Source organism: Vipera berus, assembly GCF_964194415.1.
Source record: "Vipera berus genome assembly, chromosome: 1".
NCBI classification, from domain to species: domain Eukaryota; kingdom Metazoa; phylum Chordata; class Lepidosauria; order Squamata; family Viperidae; genus Vipera; species Vipera berus.
The window spans coordinates 131318290-131340506 of record NC_138202.1 but is presented as its reverse complement, the minus strand read 5'-3'; the positions used below and the strand labels follow the sequence as shown (position 1 = coordinate 131340506).

General features: G+C 38.1%; 1 protein-coding gene across 3 annotated transcripts in view; it reads right to left on the bottom strand.

The window, feature by feature from the left end:
• The window catches only part of PDIA5 (protein disulfide isomerase family A member 5), a 238001-nt gene that overhangs the window by 42618 nt on the left and 173166 nt on the right, over positions 1-22217 (bottom strand). Inside the window, exons 12-15 of one of the 3 annotated variants that reach the window (XR_014024780.1) lie at positions 7370-7440; positions 5612-5775; positions 3237-3367; positions 1887-2657 (exon numbers count right to left, since the gene is read on the bottom strand). Coding sequence is in view for 1 of the 3 variants with exons in the window: in XM_081315125.1 (XP_081171251.1) it covers positions 3237-3367; positions 5612-5775; positions 7370-7440 (366 nt within the window). In the remaining 2 variants the exon portion in view is untranslated. The remainder of the gene's footprint in view (positions 1-1886; positions 2658-3236; positions 3368-5611; positions 5776-7369; positions 7441-22217) is intronic. The other 2 variants (XR_014024781.1, XM_081315125.1) reach the window with 2 other exon arrangements.

Below are 22217 nucleotides of genomic sequence, written 5' to 3'. Positions count from 1 at the left end.
TCTCAAAACCAAAACAGACTCACCATCTCTAAACTCAGGAGTAAAATTCACCATGCAATCTAAGAATATGGCCAGCTGATAAGAATACTGTATATGTCAGAATCCATTTATATCACATTTCATAAATGTATACTGTAGGTAGAACATTGGGCTTATTCTGGGGATTCTGCCATCTCTCCGAGGGGGGGGGGAGAGGATGGTTACTTAAGGCGATCTTCAAACAACAGGGAACGTTTGAACTGGGGGAGGGAGGGGGAGAGACAGATCTGGATCACATCTTCATTTACAACTGAAAAGGAAAGCAATAACCATAAAACCAAGGAGAGTTCCCTTTCCCATGGAAGGGCCTGACGCCTAAGCAAATGATGGGAGCCTGACCAAATGGATGAGGGGAGGGGCTGAAATGGGAATGCTTTATATAGGATTGAAATGTAACTTTGTTAGATTCCGTCTTGTATTGCCACAATCGATTCCATCCTAGTAAACATTTTCCTTTTGGACTAAACTTGCATCCAAGAGTTCTTATTTCCTAAGATGTGGATTGAGGTGGGTCCTGACAGTATACCAATCAACATTAGAAGGACAGAAACTCTCAAGCTATTGAAGCAAGGTTAGGGGAGAAAATGAATCAGTTAAAATCCTGACCTCTATGCAGCAACATTTGTTTGCAAAGTCTCAGAGTAGAAGTTTGCAGGGACTACTTCTGCAATCTGAAAAGTGAAAGAAAACTATTTATGAAATAGTTTCCTACAGGTTTTCTGGGTTCCCAGTAGTGATTTATGAAGATGTAGCAGATAATGTAATATCTGCAAAGATGCTTTGCTTAAACCAAATGCAATCTTTAAAAAAGTACTTTAAAAAGTACTGAGTTGAACTGAATTGTTCCAATTTACAAACAAACCTAATCACGTAAGATGTTTCTAGCTCTCTGATGAACACAGTAAGAAAGTTTCAGCTAACAAGCTTCATTAATGTTGGACGTGGTTCAGAGTTGAGAAAGAAAATTATTTAAACCAAAATACCATGGCAATGTTAGCGGTTCTTCTGTATTAAAGCAAAGCAAGTTAATAATAAATGGTAGGAATAAACACTCCAAGAAATCCCTTGATTGAACAAATGATAAATAAAATCGTATTTTAACAGAAGGCACATTATTAGTACACAAGGAGAGCAATTTCAATGCACAGTTATTTGTACCTCTGTTTTTCTTTATAATTATCTCACTGCAAGCTGAGATGTGATTCCCTACAGTGTTTGATTAAGAAAAACGCTACTGAATATGAGTGCATTGTATATATCAAAGATACAGCACACATGTACACACTCACCTAAAATAAAACCGAAGAAACAGTGCCTTTTGAGTGCAAGAAATTATTAAACTTGTTTAAATATTTTGTGGCTGTAATTAAAAGTATAGATGTTACTAAATGTGATTCAGAAGTCAGCTAATAACAACTCCTTTTTGGTAGTAATTGTAACCTATCCTTATTATAGGGTAAGACTATTAATACCCATTTTTCTTAAAACAGTCCAACTATAATTAAGGAGATGCACAGCCCTAATAGGCTTATTTCGGATATATCAGAGCAAAAACCATAAATTGAGTCTGTGGAGTACCCAATCTAACCTTTATAAACTAATGAAATGATAGAAGTTAAACAAGTTTTATTTACCTTTTACTAGAGTGAGGATTAAGCTATCCATTATTTCAAGGAGGCAGCATTATACACCACAAGAGTACAGAAGTTAAGTGGACATCTCTATCAAAACCATTGTTGCACCTATTCTAAAATACCCCAGAAGTCCTATTCTTGAAATATGAATCCTTTCTTATTGTAGAGAACAAACATTTAGTCTTCAGCTTATATCCAAAATACAGTAAATACCTTCATTAGCTACCAGTCATATTCCTGCTGCTATCTATCAGCTTAGCTGGGTGAGGTGATCTGAAGTAGTCTTGGAATTAAGCAGCAGGCCTTTAGACAGCCATTCTGGGGAGTCATTCCAATCATCTGGTTGCTGCTTGTGGGAGACAGTCTAAGCAGGATGAGGATTGTGGCTTATTGCTCCTATTGTTTTTATTATTGCTGGTGCTGACAAGCAATCCCCACATTCCATTTTAGTTTAATTTTCTTTTGTTTTCTTCTTCTTTTTTTAGTTTCAGTATACTCATATTGTTTAATTTACTGCTTCTTGATCTCTGAGATCATCTTCAGGACATCCTGCAGAACCCACCATGTGATAACCTGTGGGGGGAGGGAGATATCTATACTACTTTGGTTAACTGGTTAGTATTAATATTGACAAAAGCCACAGTGCTGACTGCTTTCAGCCGCATGGTTGAGATTGGGTTCAAGTGCTTTTTGTTGCGAATAATGCAGTGCAAAGCATCCTTGCTCCAAAGTCATGACGTTGCTCCTTTTGCCCCTTTGCTGCCGCTGTTGTGATTCAGTGTCAGCCTGTGCTCCCAGCAGCTGAATTCGATGAATCTGAGGAGGGGGAAGAGGGGTTTGGAGAGCCTTTGGTGTCAGAGGGAGGCTATGATGCACTGCAGGACCCTCAGCCTGGCCCCTCCAGTCATGTTCCTCATGAGGCTCAGCTGTGTGAGTACGAGATGTCGGATTGAGAAGAGTCACAGCTGAATCTGTTCTGAGACGCTAGAAGCAGAAGGCAATCCAGCAGAGCAGAGCAGAGAAAATCAATGAGGCAACTCAGTGAAAGGTGGAGAAGGCAGTGAGAAGCCAAGCCTTGGGACTGATAATAAAAGGGGAAGGTGTGGGCGGGGCTGGTTGCTGAAGGCAACCCTTTGGAGACATTCTAAGGGAATCCTGGTCTGTTCTTGATACTTCTGTTTAACTCTTGTTTGTTTACTCTTGTTTGATATTTTGATTCATTTATTGAAGGAATATTCTTTTGCTTTTTTGTTTGAACTGTAAATAAACTTGGGTTGGGTTTTTCCAGCCTATTGACTGTAAAAAGGAAAAAGGGGTTGTCCCTGACACACAAACAGGGCCGGTCGTAGGCTGGAACAGAACAGCCGCACTGTCAGAAAGTAAAAGAGTAACCCAAGATATTCTAATGAAAGAGATGTGCTCTGCCACCCAGCTGTGGTTCCAACTGAACAAAATAAATAAACCATGCTTAGGTAATTCAAAAACACTAGAAAAACATTTCTCTTTCTGCTGATATGCAGCATAGATGAACGTTCAATATTTTATACTACAACATCCACTTACATGGAGCATAAAACATTACGAGAGTGTGCTTTTTTTTCTTCAAAAATTCTCGGAAGTCTTCACCTGCAAGATGGATAACGCTTGTTTGCTTTTCTTCCCAAGTTGGTTCAGGTGGAGGAGGTGCCTGAGGACTGAAGAGAGAAAAAAGAACACATTGCAACATTTATATAAGCAGGGGCCTACAGTATGTATTTGTTCCAAACGTGCATCCATAATATATTTTAATTATATATTGTATTTCAGGGTGCACAATTAGTTCAGATATCAAGGCAAAATAGGAATTATTACCCGGAGACAAGATTGTACATTTCCTATTCCTCCATAATGGGCATAAGAGCCTGGAAGTTGTTTTTTTTTAACTGACCACAGTTAATCTAACAAATCAAACTCAACCATAAGCATGTCTTGTGGGAACAAGCCTTGAGTTAAGGCTTCTGGGTTAGGGTCATTTCAAGTAACTCAAAAATAGGGCTAATTGTACTGTTTTGGGTACCAATCCATCAAAATGAGAATTGTTAAGGCTAGCTCTCATTATGAAGAGCTCTGCTTTATCTTGATATTCTAACTGTAGTGGAACTACAATGTTAGGCTGGCAGATAATGTTACCAATTATTAAAATTATTAATTCAATGTATCAATGGCAATAGAAATAACTCTTCTGCTGCAATTGTGACGCTGATATGCAAACTATTAAATATATTGTGCAAGATTGCCCACAACGTGCATTCTCTGGTTCCCTAGAAAATCTGCAGGAAGCAATGCCAGAGCTGATCACTGCCTGGATAGCTGAATTGGACAACCAGTTACGACGGCACTGCCATACCTTTATAAAAGTTTTACTTATAATTACGTGGACTGTGTATATATGTTTACTTGTGTTCTGTCATGGTGTCATCATACACCAAATAATAATAAGTGGAACTGCAGTGCCTAAAAAGCTATTTCAAAAGCAAACATTAACCTAGTTAAGTTATGATAATGCTGTTACTTTATGAAAGTGAAAAACAGGATGTTTACTGAAAAAAAGATTTAGTCTTTTCTTTTATTATTCCAATACCTCCTTCTGTTGGCTTCTATCTTTGTTACATTAGGAGATACAGTGAGTTTATATAAGCAGGCTGAGATACGGATGTAATTTGAATAGTGTTAATAGTCCAAAATAACAAATTTTCCATCCCATTCACAGCTCAGTCCTGGGAGCAATCCAACAACAGCTCTTCGATTACTTGTTCTATGCCAAACAGGCTTCCCATGGAAACCTAGCTGAACTAATACATGCAAGGTATTAGCACTGAAGTTTTATGCTCTAAATTCTTGCATAAAGCTAGTATGATGCCAAATTAATTAAACTGGATTTCAAGAGGTACAACTAGTAAAACAGCCAAATACTATTAATTAAAACTTTTTTGAGATTAAGAATTAATAACTTCTTCCAAAATGGCACTTGTATATTCTTGTGCGTAAGTGACCCAGTTGTATATCATACAGAATTTTAATTCACAAATTTACCATTTTCTTAAAAGGGTACCATTTGCTCCTGGTTGATTAACAACTTTAATTATGAATATTCAGCTAGAATGCTACTATGGTACTGTACCAAATATCAACAAGAACGCTACTATAAATACCATATTCTTGAATTGCACCTTTCTACATACATTGAGACTCAGCTCACAATATTTGTCTACAATTCCCCAAATTAGGAGCTTGGGATAAAGATTTTTTTTAACCTAACTCAAAACAAAATATTTGATAGCTCATTAATCCAATCTAGAGGTATGTGGCTTTTATGACCAAAGACACTGGTGGTCAACTTTTTTGAAATGATAAACACATCTTCCTTGGAGATATGGCCATTCACAAATCAGGTATCTTGCTGTTCTGAGTAACAACACAACAGACTTCTTGATGCCAGATGTTGGTAGTATCACCTAGTAAGAGTACTATTCATGGATACACGGTAGTTTTCATGTTTCCTGGTCAATAGTTTCAGTTCCCCTTCCTGGCAAATCTCTCATCCTTGACAAAGTGCATTTTTAATATATGTCTATTTGGGAACATATGCAGATGAAACGATTTGCTTCACACATGAATTTTGCAGGTCAGTCTGGAGCATCACATATGCATGTTGGAGCTGAATGGTCACTCCTTCCCTGCTTATTTGCACCATCCATAGTTTACATCCAAATCATCACCAGATCAATACTATAGTCTGAAGTGAGAATTGATTTCAAGTTTCAGAGCAAATACCCTGTGCAAATTATGGGAACTAGACTGGAAGAACAAGCAAGCCTATGCTATGTTTCCAGCCTTCCAAAATAGTAACCAGGAACAGCTTGATTATTTCCAAATATTTCATTGTTGAGATCACTTACTTTAGCACCCATTCCACAATTTTACTCTTTGTACGGAGGTGAGGCAAGATGTATTTCTCTTCTCCATCCTGAAAGAACTTGAGGGTTGGAAATCCTGATATGTGAAATTTTTCTGCCACAGCTTTGTTGACAGTTGCATCTACTGCTGCCAAAACACCTGGTTTCTGCAATATAAAACAATGCTTGTACCAGTATATCCTAAGTTTTGAACAATGCACATAAATGGAGACTCTGAATTTACAGTTATCTACAATTTACAAATCAGGGACGCGGTGGCTCAGTGGGTTAGGACGCTGAGCTTGTTGATCAGAAGGTCGGCAGTTTGGCGGGTCGAATCCCGAGTGCCACGTAACAAAGTGAGCGCCTGTTACTCGTCCCAGCTTCTGCCAGCCTAGCAGTTTGAAAGCACATAAAAATGCAAGTAGAAAAATAGGGACCACTACAGTGGGAAGGTAACAGTGTTCCGTGCGCCTTTGGCATCTAGTCATGCCGGCCACATGACCACGGAGACGTCCTCGGACAAACGCTGGCTCTTCGGCTTTGAAACGGAGATGATCACCGGCCCCTAGAGTCGGAAACGACTAGCAGGCATGTGCGGGGGAACCTTTACCTTTACAATTTACAATAACTTTAGAAAGGCAATACAAATGCTGTGGAACCTTTCATCATCACCAACTCTGGAGAGTTTTACAAGTTTTGTTATGACAAACACATTATCCACTCAAGGATAATCCTTCTGAAAATGCCCAACCAATTAACCAAACATTTGTTTAATTACAGTATTTAATTTAATGCTGTAAAGGGAAGGGGAAAAATAGTACCAAGAAATAAACATTAAGCTGGTGAATAGCTTCACAGCTAATAGTAGTGATCAACCCTGAAGAACCTCTATAATGATGGGTCCTTGGGCTTTGGTTAAAGTAATTTTACATACACGTTTACATAAATGCCATTTGAAGAGATCTTTCCTGATGGTCTTTTCCAGAATTGCAAAATTTATCACAGATCTTATAAAGCATTAAAATCAATTAATCAAGAGCAGTTTTAAAAATAATAAAATAATCCAATTTAACAGTAATAAAAATGTAGCTAAAATACAATAAACAGCACTCAGTAAGAAACAACGCATCATATATAATGTGGAATAAGCTCCATACACGCTTGGATTGACAAACGCAGAAGGGAGTTGTCTCAAATATTGAAATCCCAAATTCTATCCACTTTCTGTCTCAAGCCCTTGAACCATTAGAGAAAGAGAGGTTTAAGATAACACGAAAAAGGTATTAAGTGCCTAAGTGAAGATCTGTTCCTACTTAAGGCATGACTAATCAGTACAATTGATCTTCTAGGTACACTTACATTAAAATGAAAACTTAAATGCTTAAAGTTGGAAGGTTCTTATTAGCACACCTGTAATTGGCAAAAATCCAAGCCATTGTTTTCTTAATTTCTTTACATTAAACATGAAATTTTTAATTAATAGAGGAAACAAAGAAGTCTGGTACATTTGAGCTTTATCTTATTATGCACAACAGAAGGTTCAATGGCTGAATATAACATTTTTTTTCTGTTTGTGTTTAAACACACAATGTTCTTCCTAATAATTTTGGCATAACTCATGCATTACCAATGAGATTATACTTTGAAACTATCTTTTTTGCAAACCCTTGGGAAGATGAAATAATTGCAACAAGAACATTTTTATTATTTCAGTTACTTATTATGGATCATTTGAAAATGGAAAGGAAATTAGCTTACATCACTGTCTGCATGGAGTATCTCTGCGGCTTTCTCATATTCTGGCTTCATTTTCTTACAATGTCCACACCCTGACAAAAAAAAGTTTAGAAGGTTGTTTTGTTTTGTTTTGTTTTTTAGCAAAAAGTATTGGCCTGCTACATTTCACCAAAATCAGAGTTTCCACAGAAAGCTGCTTTAATCTATAGGGTTAAAAATTGCCAACATATTTTACGATGTTTGGGTCAGTTCCTGTATAAACATACTATTTAATGGATTTGTTTTATATGTCCTCTAAACTGAAACATTTAGATTAGTATTATGATGCCACATAAAAGCTTTTCTATTTAACTGGAAAGCCTTTGCTTTGCTTAAAAATGAATTTTACTATGTTTCTCTGAGAACGGATATCTGAGTAGCAGTACCATAATCCTCCAATTTGCAAGTATCTGAAAACTGTACTTCAAATAAAGGCAGACAATTAAATATAATGTTATTTATCTCTAGATAAGGCATTCTATTCATGATAGTTCATATCACTTGACGATAAGACAGTAAAAGCTAAAGCAGAAAGAAAGAACACCATTCTTAGGACAATCACTGAATTCATGGCTGTCAATGAAATTTGTAACAGGAGTTCCAGTTGAATCTATTAAACCAGCGGTCCCCAACCTTTCCGGCTTTGCTGGAGGAGTAGAGGGAAACCGGGCCACACAAGCAGCAGGTTGCCACACATTTGCGAGCACAGCTCAACTTGCACGAGGGGTGGGCTAGTGCACACATGCAAGCACATGCAGCTCAACTACCTGTGGTTGAGCTGTGTATGCATGCATGTGAGTGCCAGCCCACCACTTGCATGAGTCAAGCTATGCACAATATGTGTGCGCTAGCCTGTCACTCTTGCAGCCCTGTTGCAAATAGGCCACGGCCCGGTAATGGGCCAAGGCCCAGGGGTTGGGGACTCCTGTATTAAACTGTACATTAAACTAGGTTTGAGAGTTAGAACCGAAAGACGGATGCTACAGCAGGCAGATACATCTTTACATTAGAGAGTTTATAGTATTCCTTTGAGACTCACTTGGATGCACATGAAATGGCTACATTTCAGCCCAGGGTACTGTATATCAGTGCTGTGATTCAGTGAAAAGTAGGTGGTTGTTCGTTCTATTTAGTGCTCCTTGTTTTTTACATGCCTTTTGCTAGCTCCCATTATCTTCTTTGTCCTACAGGGTAAATTCACTAAACAAGAATCTCCTCTCACTTCACAGAGAAATGGTCCACAGCCTTTTGGTTCTGATAAATTCTACAGAGCATTTTTATACACATATTCCCCCACAAATGTATTTCAAGACCCTTGAGGAATACATGAAAAGAGAGTAGAAAGGAAACTGTATTATTCTAAGTCATTCTTCTCAGTTCACTGCACTAACATCAGAAGACTTTTTCTTGACCAGTTGGTCTGTCTGCCTGTTTTTCAATCAACTGCATTAGGGAAAGTGGTTGCTTCGTATATTACAGTAAGCAATATCTGTTTCTACGTAATTGTGAGCTGATCTCTGGTGTAGATAAATTGGGGGGAAATTGTGAGGAAGAGTTCTCCTACAACTCTACATTCACTATTTTTAAAGAAATTGTTTAATGTAATATTTGGTTTGAAAACAACATTTGAAATGGGTGATTATTTTGTAAATCGTTGCCAATGGATTCCAGAAAACATTGGTCCTGTTATTTTGTGAAATGAGGAAATGTCCCAAGCAGCTGATTTGATTATTCCCAAACACTTTCTGTAGCCATATGGAACAACTTGCCTCCCAATGTTGAATTGGCCTTCTCTCTGCTTTAATCTTCCAAAGGCAGGAAAGATACTGATTTATGCAAGGGACTGCTACACTGGGGCTGCTAACTCTCATGTTTTGTTTATACTTGTGTGAATGTTCCGTTTTACTGTAGAATTGTTGTTACTGATAGTTGATTTTGGAATTCACGTAACTATGAGCTGTCCAGGGCCCTTGACTGGGAAAACATACAAATTTCAGTAAATAAATAAATTGTGCTGAGCCCATCAGCTCCTTGAAATACAACTCAGATGAGGGCAGTGAAGCACATCAGAAGATGATTAGAAAACAGGTGGAGAAAAACTCCTCTTGAATCTGATTATATCTTAGTAATGATTTCTACAGTATATCAAGCTTATTCTTTAGCAGTTATGGAAGTGAAGAAATATTTTTTATCCTACAGCACTTCAGCCCCTTAGCTTCTTCCAATAGTTTTCCAAAGCAATATACTTTATTAAATAACTTAAAAAGAAATTTAAAACAGTCAACTGTAAAACTCTCCATATATCCTACTTCCTTTCTCCACACAATTGGGTAATTTCATCTTTTCCCCAGAATAATTTTTAAATACTTCAGTTTAATATCCTCTTCAAAAATATTTATATGTAAATATATTCAGTACTGTAATTTAAAGGTGAAATTGTATCATATTTGGCAATGTTTCTTCTGATAAAGCATCAGAGATAATAGGATATGATTCTTTTAAACTACAGTGTTTTGGTTCTCTAAATTTTACTCCCCATTAGCTATTTTGGTCTTGATTATATGGAGGCATTGTCCTTCTTGGGAGAAATATCAACAACCTAATATATGCAGATGATACCACTCTAAGAGGAACTAAAGAGCCTCTTGTAGCGGGTCAAGGAAGAAAGTACAAAAGTTGGCTTGAAACTTAACATTAAGAAAACCAAGATCATGGCATCTGGCCCTCTCAATTCCTGGCAAATAGATGGGGAAGAAATGGAAGTAGTGACAGATTTTATTTTCCTGGGCTCCAAGATCACCGCAGATGGAGACTGCAGCCAAGAAATTAAAAGACGCTCCTGGGAAGGAAAGCCATGGCAAATGTAGACAGCACACTAAAAAACAGAGACATCATCCTGCCAACAAACGTGTGTATAGTCAAGGCTATGGTCTTCCCAGTTGCAATGTATGGCTGTGAAAGTTGGACCATAAGAAAGGCTGAGCGCCAAAGAATTGAGGCCTTTGAACTATGGTGCTGAAGAAGACTCCTGCGAGTCCCTGGGACTGCAAGGCGATCAAACGGGTTAGTCCTAGAGATCAACCCTGCTCTTTAGAAGGCCAAATCCTGAAGTTGAAACTCAAATACTTTGGCCATCTAATGAAAAGGAAGGACTCACTAGAGAAGAGCCCAATGCTGGGAAAGATTGAGGGCAAGAGAAGAAGGGGACGAGAGAGAATGAGGTGGCTGGATGGAGTCACTGAAGCAGTAGGCATGAGCTTAAATGGACTCCAGAAGATGGTAGAGGACAGGAAGGCTGAAGGAACGTTGTCCATGGGGTCATGATGGGTTGGACACGACTTCGCAACTAACAATTTGTCCTTCTTATTAGTGTCTCTTTCTGCTTTTCTATTTATTTGTTAGTTTTATTCCCTTTATTCTCTGTTAGTTTTATTCTCTTTTTACCAGAGTTACCCAGAGTGTTTACACAGCTAATGCTGGACATGAACCCGGGTCTCCCCAGTCACAATTCAACACCTTATCCACTATATCACTGCTCTCTTCAATGCATAGGAAAGTGCAGTTGTCTTTGACAGCACACATTTTCTAAAATACTGTGAAACACATATCTGAATTTAATTTAATCACACAGCCAAAGGAAAAATGCAATAAAAACTAGTCCTTTTACATTGGAACTGATTTCCATGCTCTCTGCAACAGATCTGTGCTTCTTTAGACTGCACTTGTACAACTTATTTCTGAGTTTGTAATTGGAGAGTAAACAAGCATATTTTCATTAAAGTTATGGAAGTGTTATATCAGTATTTTTATTTTATTTTATTTATTTTATTTTAATTCCATTTATATCCTGCCCTTCTCCGAAGACTCAGGGCGGCTTACAAGCTTAGCAGTAGCCTTCATTCTATGTATATGCCTGCTTATTAGGGCTTTCACACCCTCCCCAAGCGGCATTATTACAAAGTCAGCTTAATTGCCCCCAACAATCTGGGTCCTCATTTTACCTACCTCGGAAGGATGGAAGGCTGAGTCAACCTTGAGCCTGGTGGGACTCGAACCTGCACTAATTGCAGGCAGCTGGTGTTACTTAAGGAGGCATTAGCCCACTGCTCCACCAAGGCTCCATTTTTTTCTTTCATGCCTAGTAACTGGAATTAAGTATATCTGAGCATCTATCAAGATTTGAGAAAACTTGTTTCTTGAAGCTAATCTTTCAAGGAAGTCATTTTTCAAACCTTTACTCTTGCCATACACCTTGTGGATAAAAAAAATCCTCATCTGTTTTTACTTGTAAGTATTGTTGGGGCTTTTTGAAAATGAGAATATATTCACGTATGTCACCATCTTTCCTGGAACCATAAGCAGGCTATCACACAACAGAATGAAACAAGCATCTGTTTCATAATTTTAGGGAACATGTAGCCAGCCATTACTGTAGTGTTTGTACGTCAGAGAAGACAAAAGAACAAACCAAAGCAGAACAGATTGCACCATCAAGTACTCACCAGATTTATTTATTCATTTGTTTATTGCATTTTCAGACTGCTTGCCTCTGTTTCAATTCTGGATGCCATACAATATGAAACAACAATAATAAAATAATGCAGAAACTATATGAAACAAACAATTGGAAGTGGAGTATAATTACTACCAAAACAAACATCCTACATGGGGTCCACAAATGACACTTCTCCAAGTTGGGGGGGGGAGCCAGGTTTTATTTACTTTTAATTAATTATCAAATTTAGACAAGTGATGATTCTGGCTAGTTTACAGATTTAAGGGCTCATTTAAATAGGGTTAGTATGAGGGCCATATGATTCCCTTTTCCATAATTCTACTTACATCAATACATTTATCATTCTGCTTACAACCTATGGAAACGTGCACGTGCACACACACACACACACACACACACACACACACACACACACATACTTACTATTCTGGCTAGATATTTTATTTTATTTTATTATTTATTTAATTAAATTTTTATACCGCCCTATTCCCGAAGGACTCAGGGCGGTTTACAGGGCAGCATAAAATATAATATAAAAATAGTATAAATTAAAATAGATTAAATTACATAAGCCCAACAATTAAAACAATATTAAAAGCTAAAACCCCTTCAGTCCAGGCCTGATAGATCAAAAAACCAGGTTTTCAGATATGATTAGTTTATGGAATATAAGAGGGTTTTTTTCTTTTTCAACTAAGAAGTTATAAACAATATTGGTCTCCGTGATCAAATGTAATAAATGAATATGAACTAGACTATTTTCATTAAGTCTTTTCTTCCCATTGCAATAATGAACAGGGGGAAAACCAATTTTGATACAAAGCTGTTCCCTATTTGGATACCTTATGCATATTTCCTAGAATCTTTCATTCCTTTATTACTGCATATTAATTTAATTTCCAGAAAAACACCAATGCAAACCAATCCACCTTTCTTTGCTATTCTACTCCTATTAAATATGCTAGGAAAATTTAATAGTTAACTATAAAAGACAAAATCTCAGAGCTGTTTACATCCCTGCCAACTGCTGAATCATGACTCTCTAAACAGTTTTAGATTCCTTGCTGCTAAACTCCTCTTGGTTTTCAAAGAAAACTCTCCAACAGCATGTTAAGCCCAATGTGTTCCAATATGTTTGAATAACCAAAAAGGCTTACAAGCTTGATTGCGATTTTTTCCCCCTGTGAATGGTATGCATTTTTCAGAGAGATGTCCTTTTTGCATTGAAGTGAGTATTGACATAGTTTGAAAACTGGAAACTTAATGACTGTAGTATTCACCACCAAAAAAGTCAGAGTTTTGGGTCTGATTGGGTGAGTGCCTTGACTTATGACCGTCATGAGTTTTGACAAAAACTCTTGGCTTCATTAGGAGCATACGTTGAAGGCTACCTGTAGCAGCAATATGGGAATAACAAGAGGCTCAAAAGGGAACAAGGAAATGGGCAGTGCTTTTTTTGTAAAAGAAAAAGGTGCCAGAACTCACAAGTGCCATACAACCCGCCTTGCCTACCCTACAAGGTTCCATCCAAAAAAGGTGCCAGAACTCCGTTCTGAGCGTTCTATGAGAAAAAAAGCCCTGGAAATGGGGCTTCCACTGTGAGTCATGGTGGACTGAAGATGTCTCTACAAATGAGCAGAGATGAAGACGATGGTGTAGAATGAAATACCAGCAAGCAGACTGGTCCTTTGAAGCTTTCTGGAGGAGAGAACCAGGGATCACCCAGGACTGCTCTGAATGGCAGCTCCTCATGAGGAGGAGACCATAAAACAGCAATCTCCCAAGGATCTGAGCACCAGAAGCTGAAGCAGATGATATCTTTGCTTTCAGCAGCAGTGGAGCCATTAATAAGGACAACAAGCCAGCTGAACTCACTATCTTATCACATTTGAAAATAATTAATTTAACCGTTTTATGAGTATTAGAGATTTTCAAAATGGAGGGCTTAATTTGACAACTAGTGGGTTTTACTTTCTTTGGATTTAGGAAATTTAAACAGAGACCTAAATTTTAAAGTAATATACAATTGACAAAAAGCAAAAAAAGGGGGGAGGGAGGAGGGATGATTTAGGAGAGTTTTAAACTGATTGGGAGAGCACAGAGATTTAGAATATTTGGGGGGTGGGGGTGGGGTTGCTGCAAGGTCTGTAAAGCAAGAATATTATTAAAATATACTTGTGAGAAATGACAGAAATGAAATTAAACCCATATTAGGAACTAAGTCTTAATGAAGTTGGTGGAAGCTAGAGGGAACTAAAGGACCAGGTAGAAAAGAGTTAAAATGGCTAAACTGGTTACAATCTTACCTTAAAGAATTTTTTGATAATTGGATTGAGATATTAATAGCAAAAATTTCAGAAAGAGTACAGATTTCAATGAATACATTTTGGAAGATGATGCAAAAAAAATTAAAAACTTTTACCCTGACATAGACAACAAAACTGAGATTACCAAAACGGGATTACAAAAGATAAATCAAAGAAAGGATCTGGAAATGGAACAGTTGCAAAAAGAGGTCCTGGATGATGGCAGGTGAAAGCTCTGAAGACTCCTCTTGAAGCCCAAAGACTGATGAAAGATTAAAGCCTGATTTCATTAGAATGATTTAAAGATTAAGATTGTGAAGAACAAAAAGAAGGAATATATAGTTGAACTATTTAATCAGGGATAAGTTATTTCTAGCAACTCCTAATATACTTTTTGTTGAACCAGGACTGAAAAGGTGATAATTTCTGGCTTGCATATAGATAAAAGTTAGGTAATGGGGAGTAGTTGAGTTGAGTTGAGTTGATCTTAGCTTTTACTGTGCTTAAACACTTCAACAAAATTATATTTTTGAAAAAGTAACATGGAAACCAGGGATAAACTGGGAAAAAGGAAAAGGGAAGAAATGTAAGTACAGATGGCTCTAGAAGCTTGTTTATGACTGACATATTTAGATGGGGAATTGCTGACAAGATATGTGCTACTGTTAAAACTCAGCTCACTGCTGCTTAAATTGAGAAAAAAGAAAAGTCAGTATTGTATAAATGAGGCATCAAAGAAAATGCATCAAAGAATCCTCTAGGATTCAATTGGATTGAGATGGATGGCTACAGAAACTGAATAAATAAATTCAGCATTAAAGGTGTCTGCAGATAACACTGTTATTAAAACCTGAAACAATAACAATTATTTTTATATAAGGGTCCTGGATTAGATTAGTTTGGGCAAAAGACATGAGCATCTGATTAAATCGGATCCCTCACAATTCAAGCATTAGTTTATGTCCCTCTAACTCAGTAACATAGAACTTAGAAAAATACTTTGCCTATTCTTCTGTAAATTTTCTAAATAAAATTAAATTCTGAAAAACAAGTCTGATCACAGCAGCAAAATTTATGGGAGGGCATACATTAGGTTGTATGATTTATTGCTCTGGATGCATATAATTATTCTCTCGTTTGTAATACTGTTCTCATATTGCTTTCAGTGTGGCTTGTCACCCAGAGTTGCTGTGGTGTTGTGCAGCATTATAAATTTGAGAAGTAAATAAAATAAAATACTTCAGAGGAAAAACATCATTTCAATTAAATCACTGGTAGGAGAGAAGTCAGCAGGCTTAATCAGATTGTTCCTATTTTCTGAACATGGTTAAACTGGGAACAGGGACAGCTGTACAAAGCCCACAATGTACAATTTATAAGATTTGCAGCAAAGCCTGTGACAAATCAGTTAATTGCTGTACAAGTGCAGATCCTTGTAAAGGTATTATTGTTGAGCGATACTTATGTTATAGCCTGTAGTAATAATCATCAATATATTCTTGTGACTCTATTTCACTGGGCTGTAGAAGACATTTAAGATATTATAATCTAATATTAGGAAAGTAAATAAAAATATTCAATATTAATTTTTTCTTGTATTACCATCCTAATCAATTTACCAAATTCCACAGATTACAAGACATTGATTTTCATTAATATATATATATATATATATATATATATATATATATATATATATATATATATATATATATATATATATATATATATATATATATATATATATATATATATATATATATATATATATATATATATATATATATATATATATATATATATATATATATATATATATATATATATATATATATATATATATATATCTCCTTGGTATGGAATAATTTTATTATCTTTTGACTGGTGCTATTAGGAGTCATTTAATTGTAAGAACTCTGATCTGAACTTTTAAAATATAATCTTGTTTCTATTCTATGATGATTTTAGCACATTATCAATATGAGCAAGTGGAAATATGAATCTGCTATTTTAAAGCATTGTTCCCAAATAGCTACCAGTAGCATTTTCTTCCTAACTTTAATGTTTTCAATTTGGTCTCAAGATTGCAAATTGAAATAAAAATATTTCATTTCACACATCTCCCTTTTCCATTTGAGTTTATTTCCAAAAGTTTTACAAGGCTAATGGTTTTGCTGATGCATTCTTTTTATGTCAAAAACACTTCTTAACGTTCTGGTCTTTTGCTATGCTCACCATACTCTATGAGTGGATCTGTTTAAAATATAATTTTGCTCTGTGATAATGAATAGCTGGGGGAAAGGGTCAATTTTTTTATACTTGCAAAAGATCATCTATCACAGCAAGTATGCTTTAACCTTCTATATTTCAGACATAATAATGCAATACGCTCCGCTGGGAAGAAAACAAAGTATTCTGAAACCACTAGAAACATTAAGAATTTGAATGAAGAAACCATTTACAAGTTAAGAAATAATGTGTTTTTCTTTCTATAAAGTTTTTTCAGAACCACTTTGAAATTATTTCAAGATAATGTGTACAGTTCTAAGAGCATCATTTTGCATATTGCATGATGTTATGGAATCTAACTTAAGCAATTCTGGCACAAGTCAGAGAAAAGAACCAGCTCAACATCATGTATAATAAGGGACTACACAATACCGGATTTTTTTGAACAGGGAAGTAACTGCAGCCATATCTCAAATTAATTGGTATTATGCACTAGGCAACAGATGAAATTCATTTTTAAAAGGAAGGAACGTATAGTATTTTAATGACATAAAATAGTTTTATTGGAACATCAGTCATCAGAAACCCCAGAATAAAGGCAAGTCTCTTCTAGACTTGCAATGTATACAAGTTAGTTACACAAATGAGATCCTAGTTCCAATTTCCAAAGTCAAGATTACATTTGTGATTAATTAATTATGCTCTCCTTCTTTCCTTTCCTTCTACAATAGTTGTCTTAGAACATTGAGGACATTTTTTCCTAACTTGATGCCCTCCATGTTAATCTGCAACTCCTACAGAACCAAGTGATTCAACTGACTGAAACCCAGCACATCTGGAATGTACTACATTGGATAAGGCTTTTTCATAATAGTCCACACTAGGAAGAAACCCTTATGGTAAATGAGATTAAAGACCTTGCTGCATTAGAAAGTGAAGAAGAACTAAAGAGCCTCTTGTTGCAGGTGAAGAAGGAGAGTGCAAAACTTGGGTTGAAACTTAACATTAAGAAAACCAAGATCATGGCATCTGGCCCTCTCAATTCCTGGCAAATAGATGGGGAAGAAATGGAGGTAGTGACAGATTTTATTTTCCTGGGCTCCAAGATCACTGCAGATGGGGACTGTAGCCAAGAAATTAAAAGACGCTTGCTCCTGGGGAGGAAAGCCATGGCAAATCTAGACAGCACACTAAAAAGCAGAGACATCACCCTGTCAACAAAAGTGCGTATAGTCAAGGCTATGGTCTTCCCAGTTGCAACGTATGGCAGTGAAAGTTGGACCATAAGAAAGGCTGAGCGCCAAAGAATTGAGGCCTTTGAACTGTGGTGCTGGAGAAGACTCCTGCGAGTCCCTTGGACCGCAAGGCGATCAAACTGGTCAGTCCTAGAGGAGATCAATCCTGACTGCTCTTTAGAAGGCCAGATCCTGAAGCTAAAACTCAAGTACTTTGGCCACCTAATGAGAAGGAAGGACTCACTGGAGAAGAGCCTAATGCTGGGAAAGATCGAGGGCAATAGAAGAAGGGGACGACAGAGAATGAGGTGGCTGGATGGAGTCACTGAAGCAGTAGGCGTGAGCTTAAATGGACTCCAGAAGATGGTAGAGGACAGGAAGGCCTGGAGGAATGTTGTCCATAGGGTCGCGATGGGTCGGACACGACTTCGCAGCTAACAACAACAACACCTTGCTGCATTAATATGTAAGTGAATAACTGTTATTTTAACAAACTTTTCCCAGAGTATGTCTAAAGGAAAGAGAACATTCACCTCCTTAGCCGATCCAGATAATTAAGGAATGAATTTTACAATTTCTTGAATGTCAAGAATAGGAGAAGGATGTTATGGAATGTGTAGAAGGCAAGGTGAAGAAATCTTACCATCACTAGCAGGAGGGAAGCCCCTATCTCCCTAATTTTCCCCCAGAGAGAAAATGAAAAATTCTTCTTAAATATTTGTGACTAGCAGTTTATTCCCAATAGTAATAAACATAAATACATTTAAATAAATAAATAAGTGCAATACCAAAAAAAAATCATGAACGGCAGTTAGAAAATTGGTGTATTGACAAAATTTCCACCTGTCGATTGCAAAAGATCACACTGTCTGAATTCACACATATACTATACGGATACATTACAACATCCACTATTCCAGCAGTGTACCTAATGACGGAATTGCCCAGCTGTTAATTGCCTTGAGGGTATTACCTCCAGTAAGCTTGGACTTCAAATTTTTTGTCATTTTCCTGATGTATTCACTTCTGTTTGATGTTTGTCAAACAGCTGCCAGTTCTTTAGCTGGTGCTGGCCTTCATATACATTGAGTTCTTACCAAGAACTAGGATGTTGTAATAGCATCCTTCTTTCCATCTTGTTTTATACATACATATCAAGGGAAGGCTAAATTCAGAAAGGATTTTTTGTATGTGTGTCTTCAGGTCAGTTTTTGACTTCTGGAAATTATCTGGACAAGTCCCCGCGGTTTTCTTTGCAAGATTTCAGAAGTGGGTTACCCTTACCTCCAACCTCCTAGTGTTGAGAGCCCGTGACTGGCCCGAGGTCATTCAGAAAAGTTTACTGGAACATATTTCTTCCTTACAGGAGCATTACTGCAAGTCCCTGACACTTTTTTTCCTTCTTTTTCCTCCCTTCCTCAAAAATATAAATCAGAGAGTCCTCTTTGCTGTCCCCATCTGGACTCTGGCTCAGCTCCCTGTGGTGAGAGTTGCTTGGCCTCAAATTACACGGCTTACACTGCTTTCTACACTGGCTACTTAATACCACCGTGTTTTTAGCTCTTTTTTCCTTCTATATATCCTCCCTCCCCTCCCCTCCCTTCTCTGCTGCTCATTTCTAGGGGCTGCATTCTTTCAGTCTGATCCATCTTCTCAACTGATGCTTCTTTTTATTCCTTTCTTTCCCCCCCCCCTCCCTCCAAACTAGTTCTTAGCTTTTTGGTGGCACAATTTTGACAGACTCAATTATTTCAATTTTGAAAGAATTAGAGAAGATCAGAAAGTATCAGGATTTCAAAATCAAAGTTGAAAAATAGGTCTTCCTGAAAGGAGTTGCCTAGCTGTAGTTTCAGAGAACGCTTTATATGGAAATGCCAGAGACCGAGCCTTGGAACTTGGCATTTTGGGTGGATTCCATATCTCTGTCAACATTATTAATGAGCACAAAAAATATACTGATGCAAAAAGGTTTAATTCTCAGGCAGGTCTGAGGGGATCAGATCATAACCACAGGTATGTAGCTACAAGGGTGTACACTAGAGACCCCCAACAGTGAGATGCAAATTCTGAATTTGCATAAAGCTGCTTCAAAAACTTTTAGCACAGGAAATGTGGCAGATTGCCCAAAGGAGAAATTAAGTATCTATAATATTTCACACAAAACTCTAAATCACATAATCAGTTATGGTGTAGGGGCAGATATAGAAATATAGAATATGTTGCGACATTAGCACTGCTCAGAATTAAATCTTCATAAGCCTGTAAGTAATAAAACAGTGATGATGTCTTTCTGCAACCACATAATAACATAGACCTTGGAGTAAGTACTCTTTCTATCCAAATATGTTTGATTACATGACTCTTATAAGATGGATTAAGAGAGATAATAAACCATTTTTATTGCCAACTTCCATCTGACTAGATAACCTATCAAATTTTACTATCTAATTCAGTTGTTCAGATTTTTTTATTATAGCCTTCTCTTTACTTGATAATCATAAATATGTATAGATTTCCCAACCCCCAACATAAATTTTTGTGTAACTTTCTTAGGACACAATGTTTATTTTTCAAGTTAACAGTGCTAAATTTGAAGATTGTGCCTCCAACTACTGAAAAGTCTGGACAAAAACCTAATTAGAAGAGGCAGCTTTCAGGGTCATTCATTTCACCCTTATTATGATCCCACTGTCAGTTATTTTGAAGAAAACATATCTTGGCTATCAAACAGCTAATAATAATAAAATAAAATAAAATAATAAAATCTCAATTTGCTTTATATGGATGATCTGAAGTTTTATGGAAAATCAGAATTTGAAATCCATTCATTGGCAAATATTATAAGAAACCATCAGGATGGTAGCTTGCAAAACTGGGCATTTTACAGTTGGATAATAGGTATAGACAAATTGGGTGTATTCTTTACTAATCACATTTTTAAAGAGTGAGAACATTACTAAAGACAAAATTCAACAGTGGAAACATTATCAAAGTCTGGGCTATATCTGTGAGACAATAAACTTCTGGAATTAATAACTGGACACAGCTAAACTGGGCAATTTGAACCAAAAAAAGAAGAAAACTGATATTTATTCATTATAGATTATTTTTTTTAAATTTTAATTCCATTTATATCCCGCCCTTCTCCGAAGACTCAGGGCGGCTTACAAGCTTAGCAGTAGCCTTCATTCTATGTACCGTATATACTTGAGTATAAGCCAACTCGAGTATAAGCCGAGACCCCCAATTTCACCCCCAAAAACTGGAAAAAGTTATTGACTCGAGTATAAGCCGATCCGCCGTTCTGCAAGCCTCCGCCGCCGGCGGAGGCTGGATCCGCGCTCTGCAAGCCTCTGCCACCAGCAGAGGCTCGATCCGCCATTTTGCAAGCCAGAATACACAGGAATACCCTGTGTGGCCGCAGTTCTCGGGGAAGCCCTGGCTGTCCGCTTCCTCGCTCCACGCTGCCATTCGGGGCCCGTGCGTTCCCCGGGCAAATCACGGCGCCCAGCAGGCGAGGAAACACGCCCGCTCCAGTCGCCCCCCCTTCCCTCAGGAGACGCGAAGCAAGTGACTGCCCGGAGCTTACCGAGGACTTGCGCGCGGCCGAGGCTTCGGTGCTTCCAGGATCGCGCGCACCTCTCCCAAGCCGCCGCCGTCCGGAGACCTGCCTACGTTTGGGGAGGTTTGGGGAGGTGCGCGCGCACCTCCCCAAACCTCCCCAAACGTCGGCAGGTCTCCGGACCTCCGCGCCCTGCCTGCCTGCTTCTTTCCGCTGCGGAAAGAAGCAGGCAGGCAGGGTGCGGAGGTCCGGAGACCTGCCGATGTTTGGGGAGGTTTGGGGAGGCGCAAACCTCCCCAAACATCGGCAGGTCTCCGGACCTCCGCGCCCTGCCTGCCTGCTTCTTTCCGCTGCGGAAAGAAGCAGGCAGGCAGGGCGCGGAGGTCCGGAGACCTGCCGACGTTTGGGGAGGTTTGGGGAGGCGCGCACCTCCCCAAACCTCCCCAAACGTCGGCAGGTCTCGGAAAGAAGCAGACAGGCAGGGCGCGGAGGTCCGGAGACCTGCCGACGTTTGGGGAGGTTTGGGGAGGCGCGCACCTCCCCAAACCTCCCCAAACGTCGGCAGGTCTCCGGACCTCCGCGCCCTGCCTGCCTGCTTCTTTCCGCCCTGCTTATTAGGGCTTTCATACACCCCCCAAGCGGCATTATTACAAAGTCAGCTTAATTGCCCCCAACAATCTGGGTCCTCATTTTACCTACCTCGGAAGGATGGAAGGCTGAGTCAACCTTGAGCCTGGTGGGATGCGAACCTGCACTAATTGCAGGCAGCTGGTGTTACTTAAGGAGGCATTAGCCCACTGCTCCACCAAGGCTCTTTATATCCTTGTAGTGATATTGATATATTACTCTATATCTGCCCCACAGAAATAGAGGCAGAAGTTTACTTCATATCAAACAAACTGTGAAAAAAAAGGAAAGAATGCATTGGACGGTTATGTAAAAGACAGTAAAGAACATGCACTGAAGTTGGGACTTATTGAAT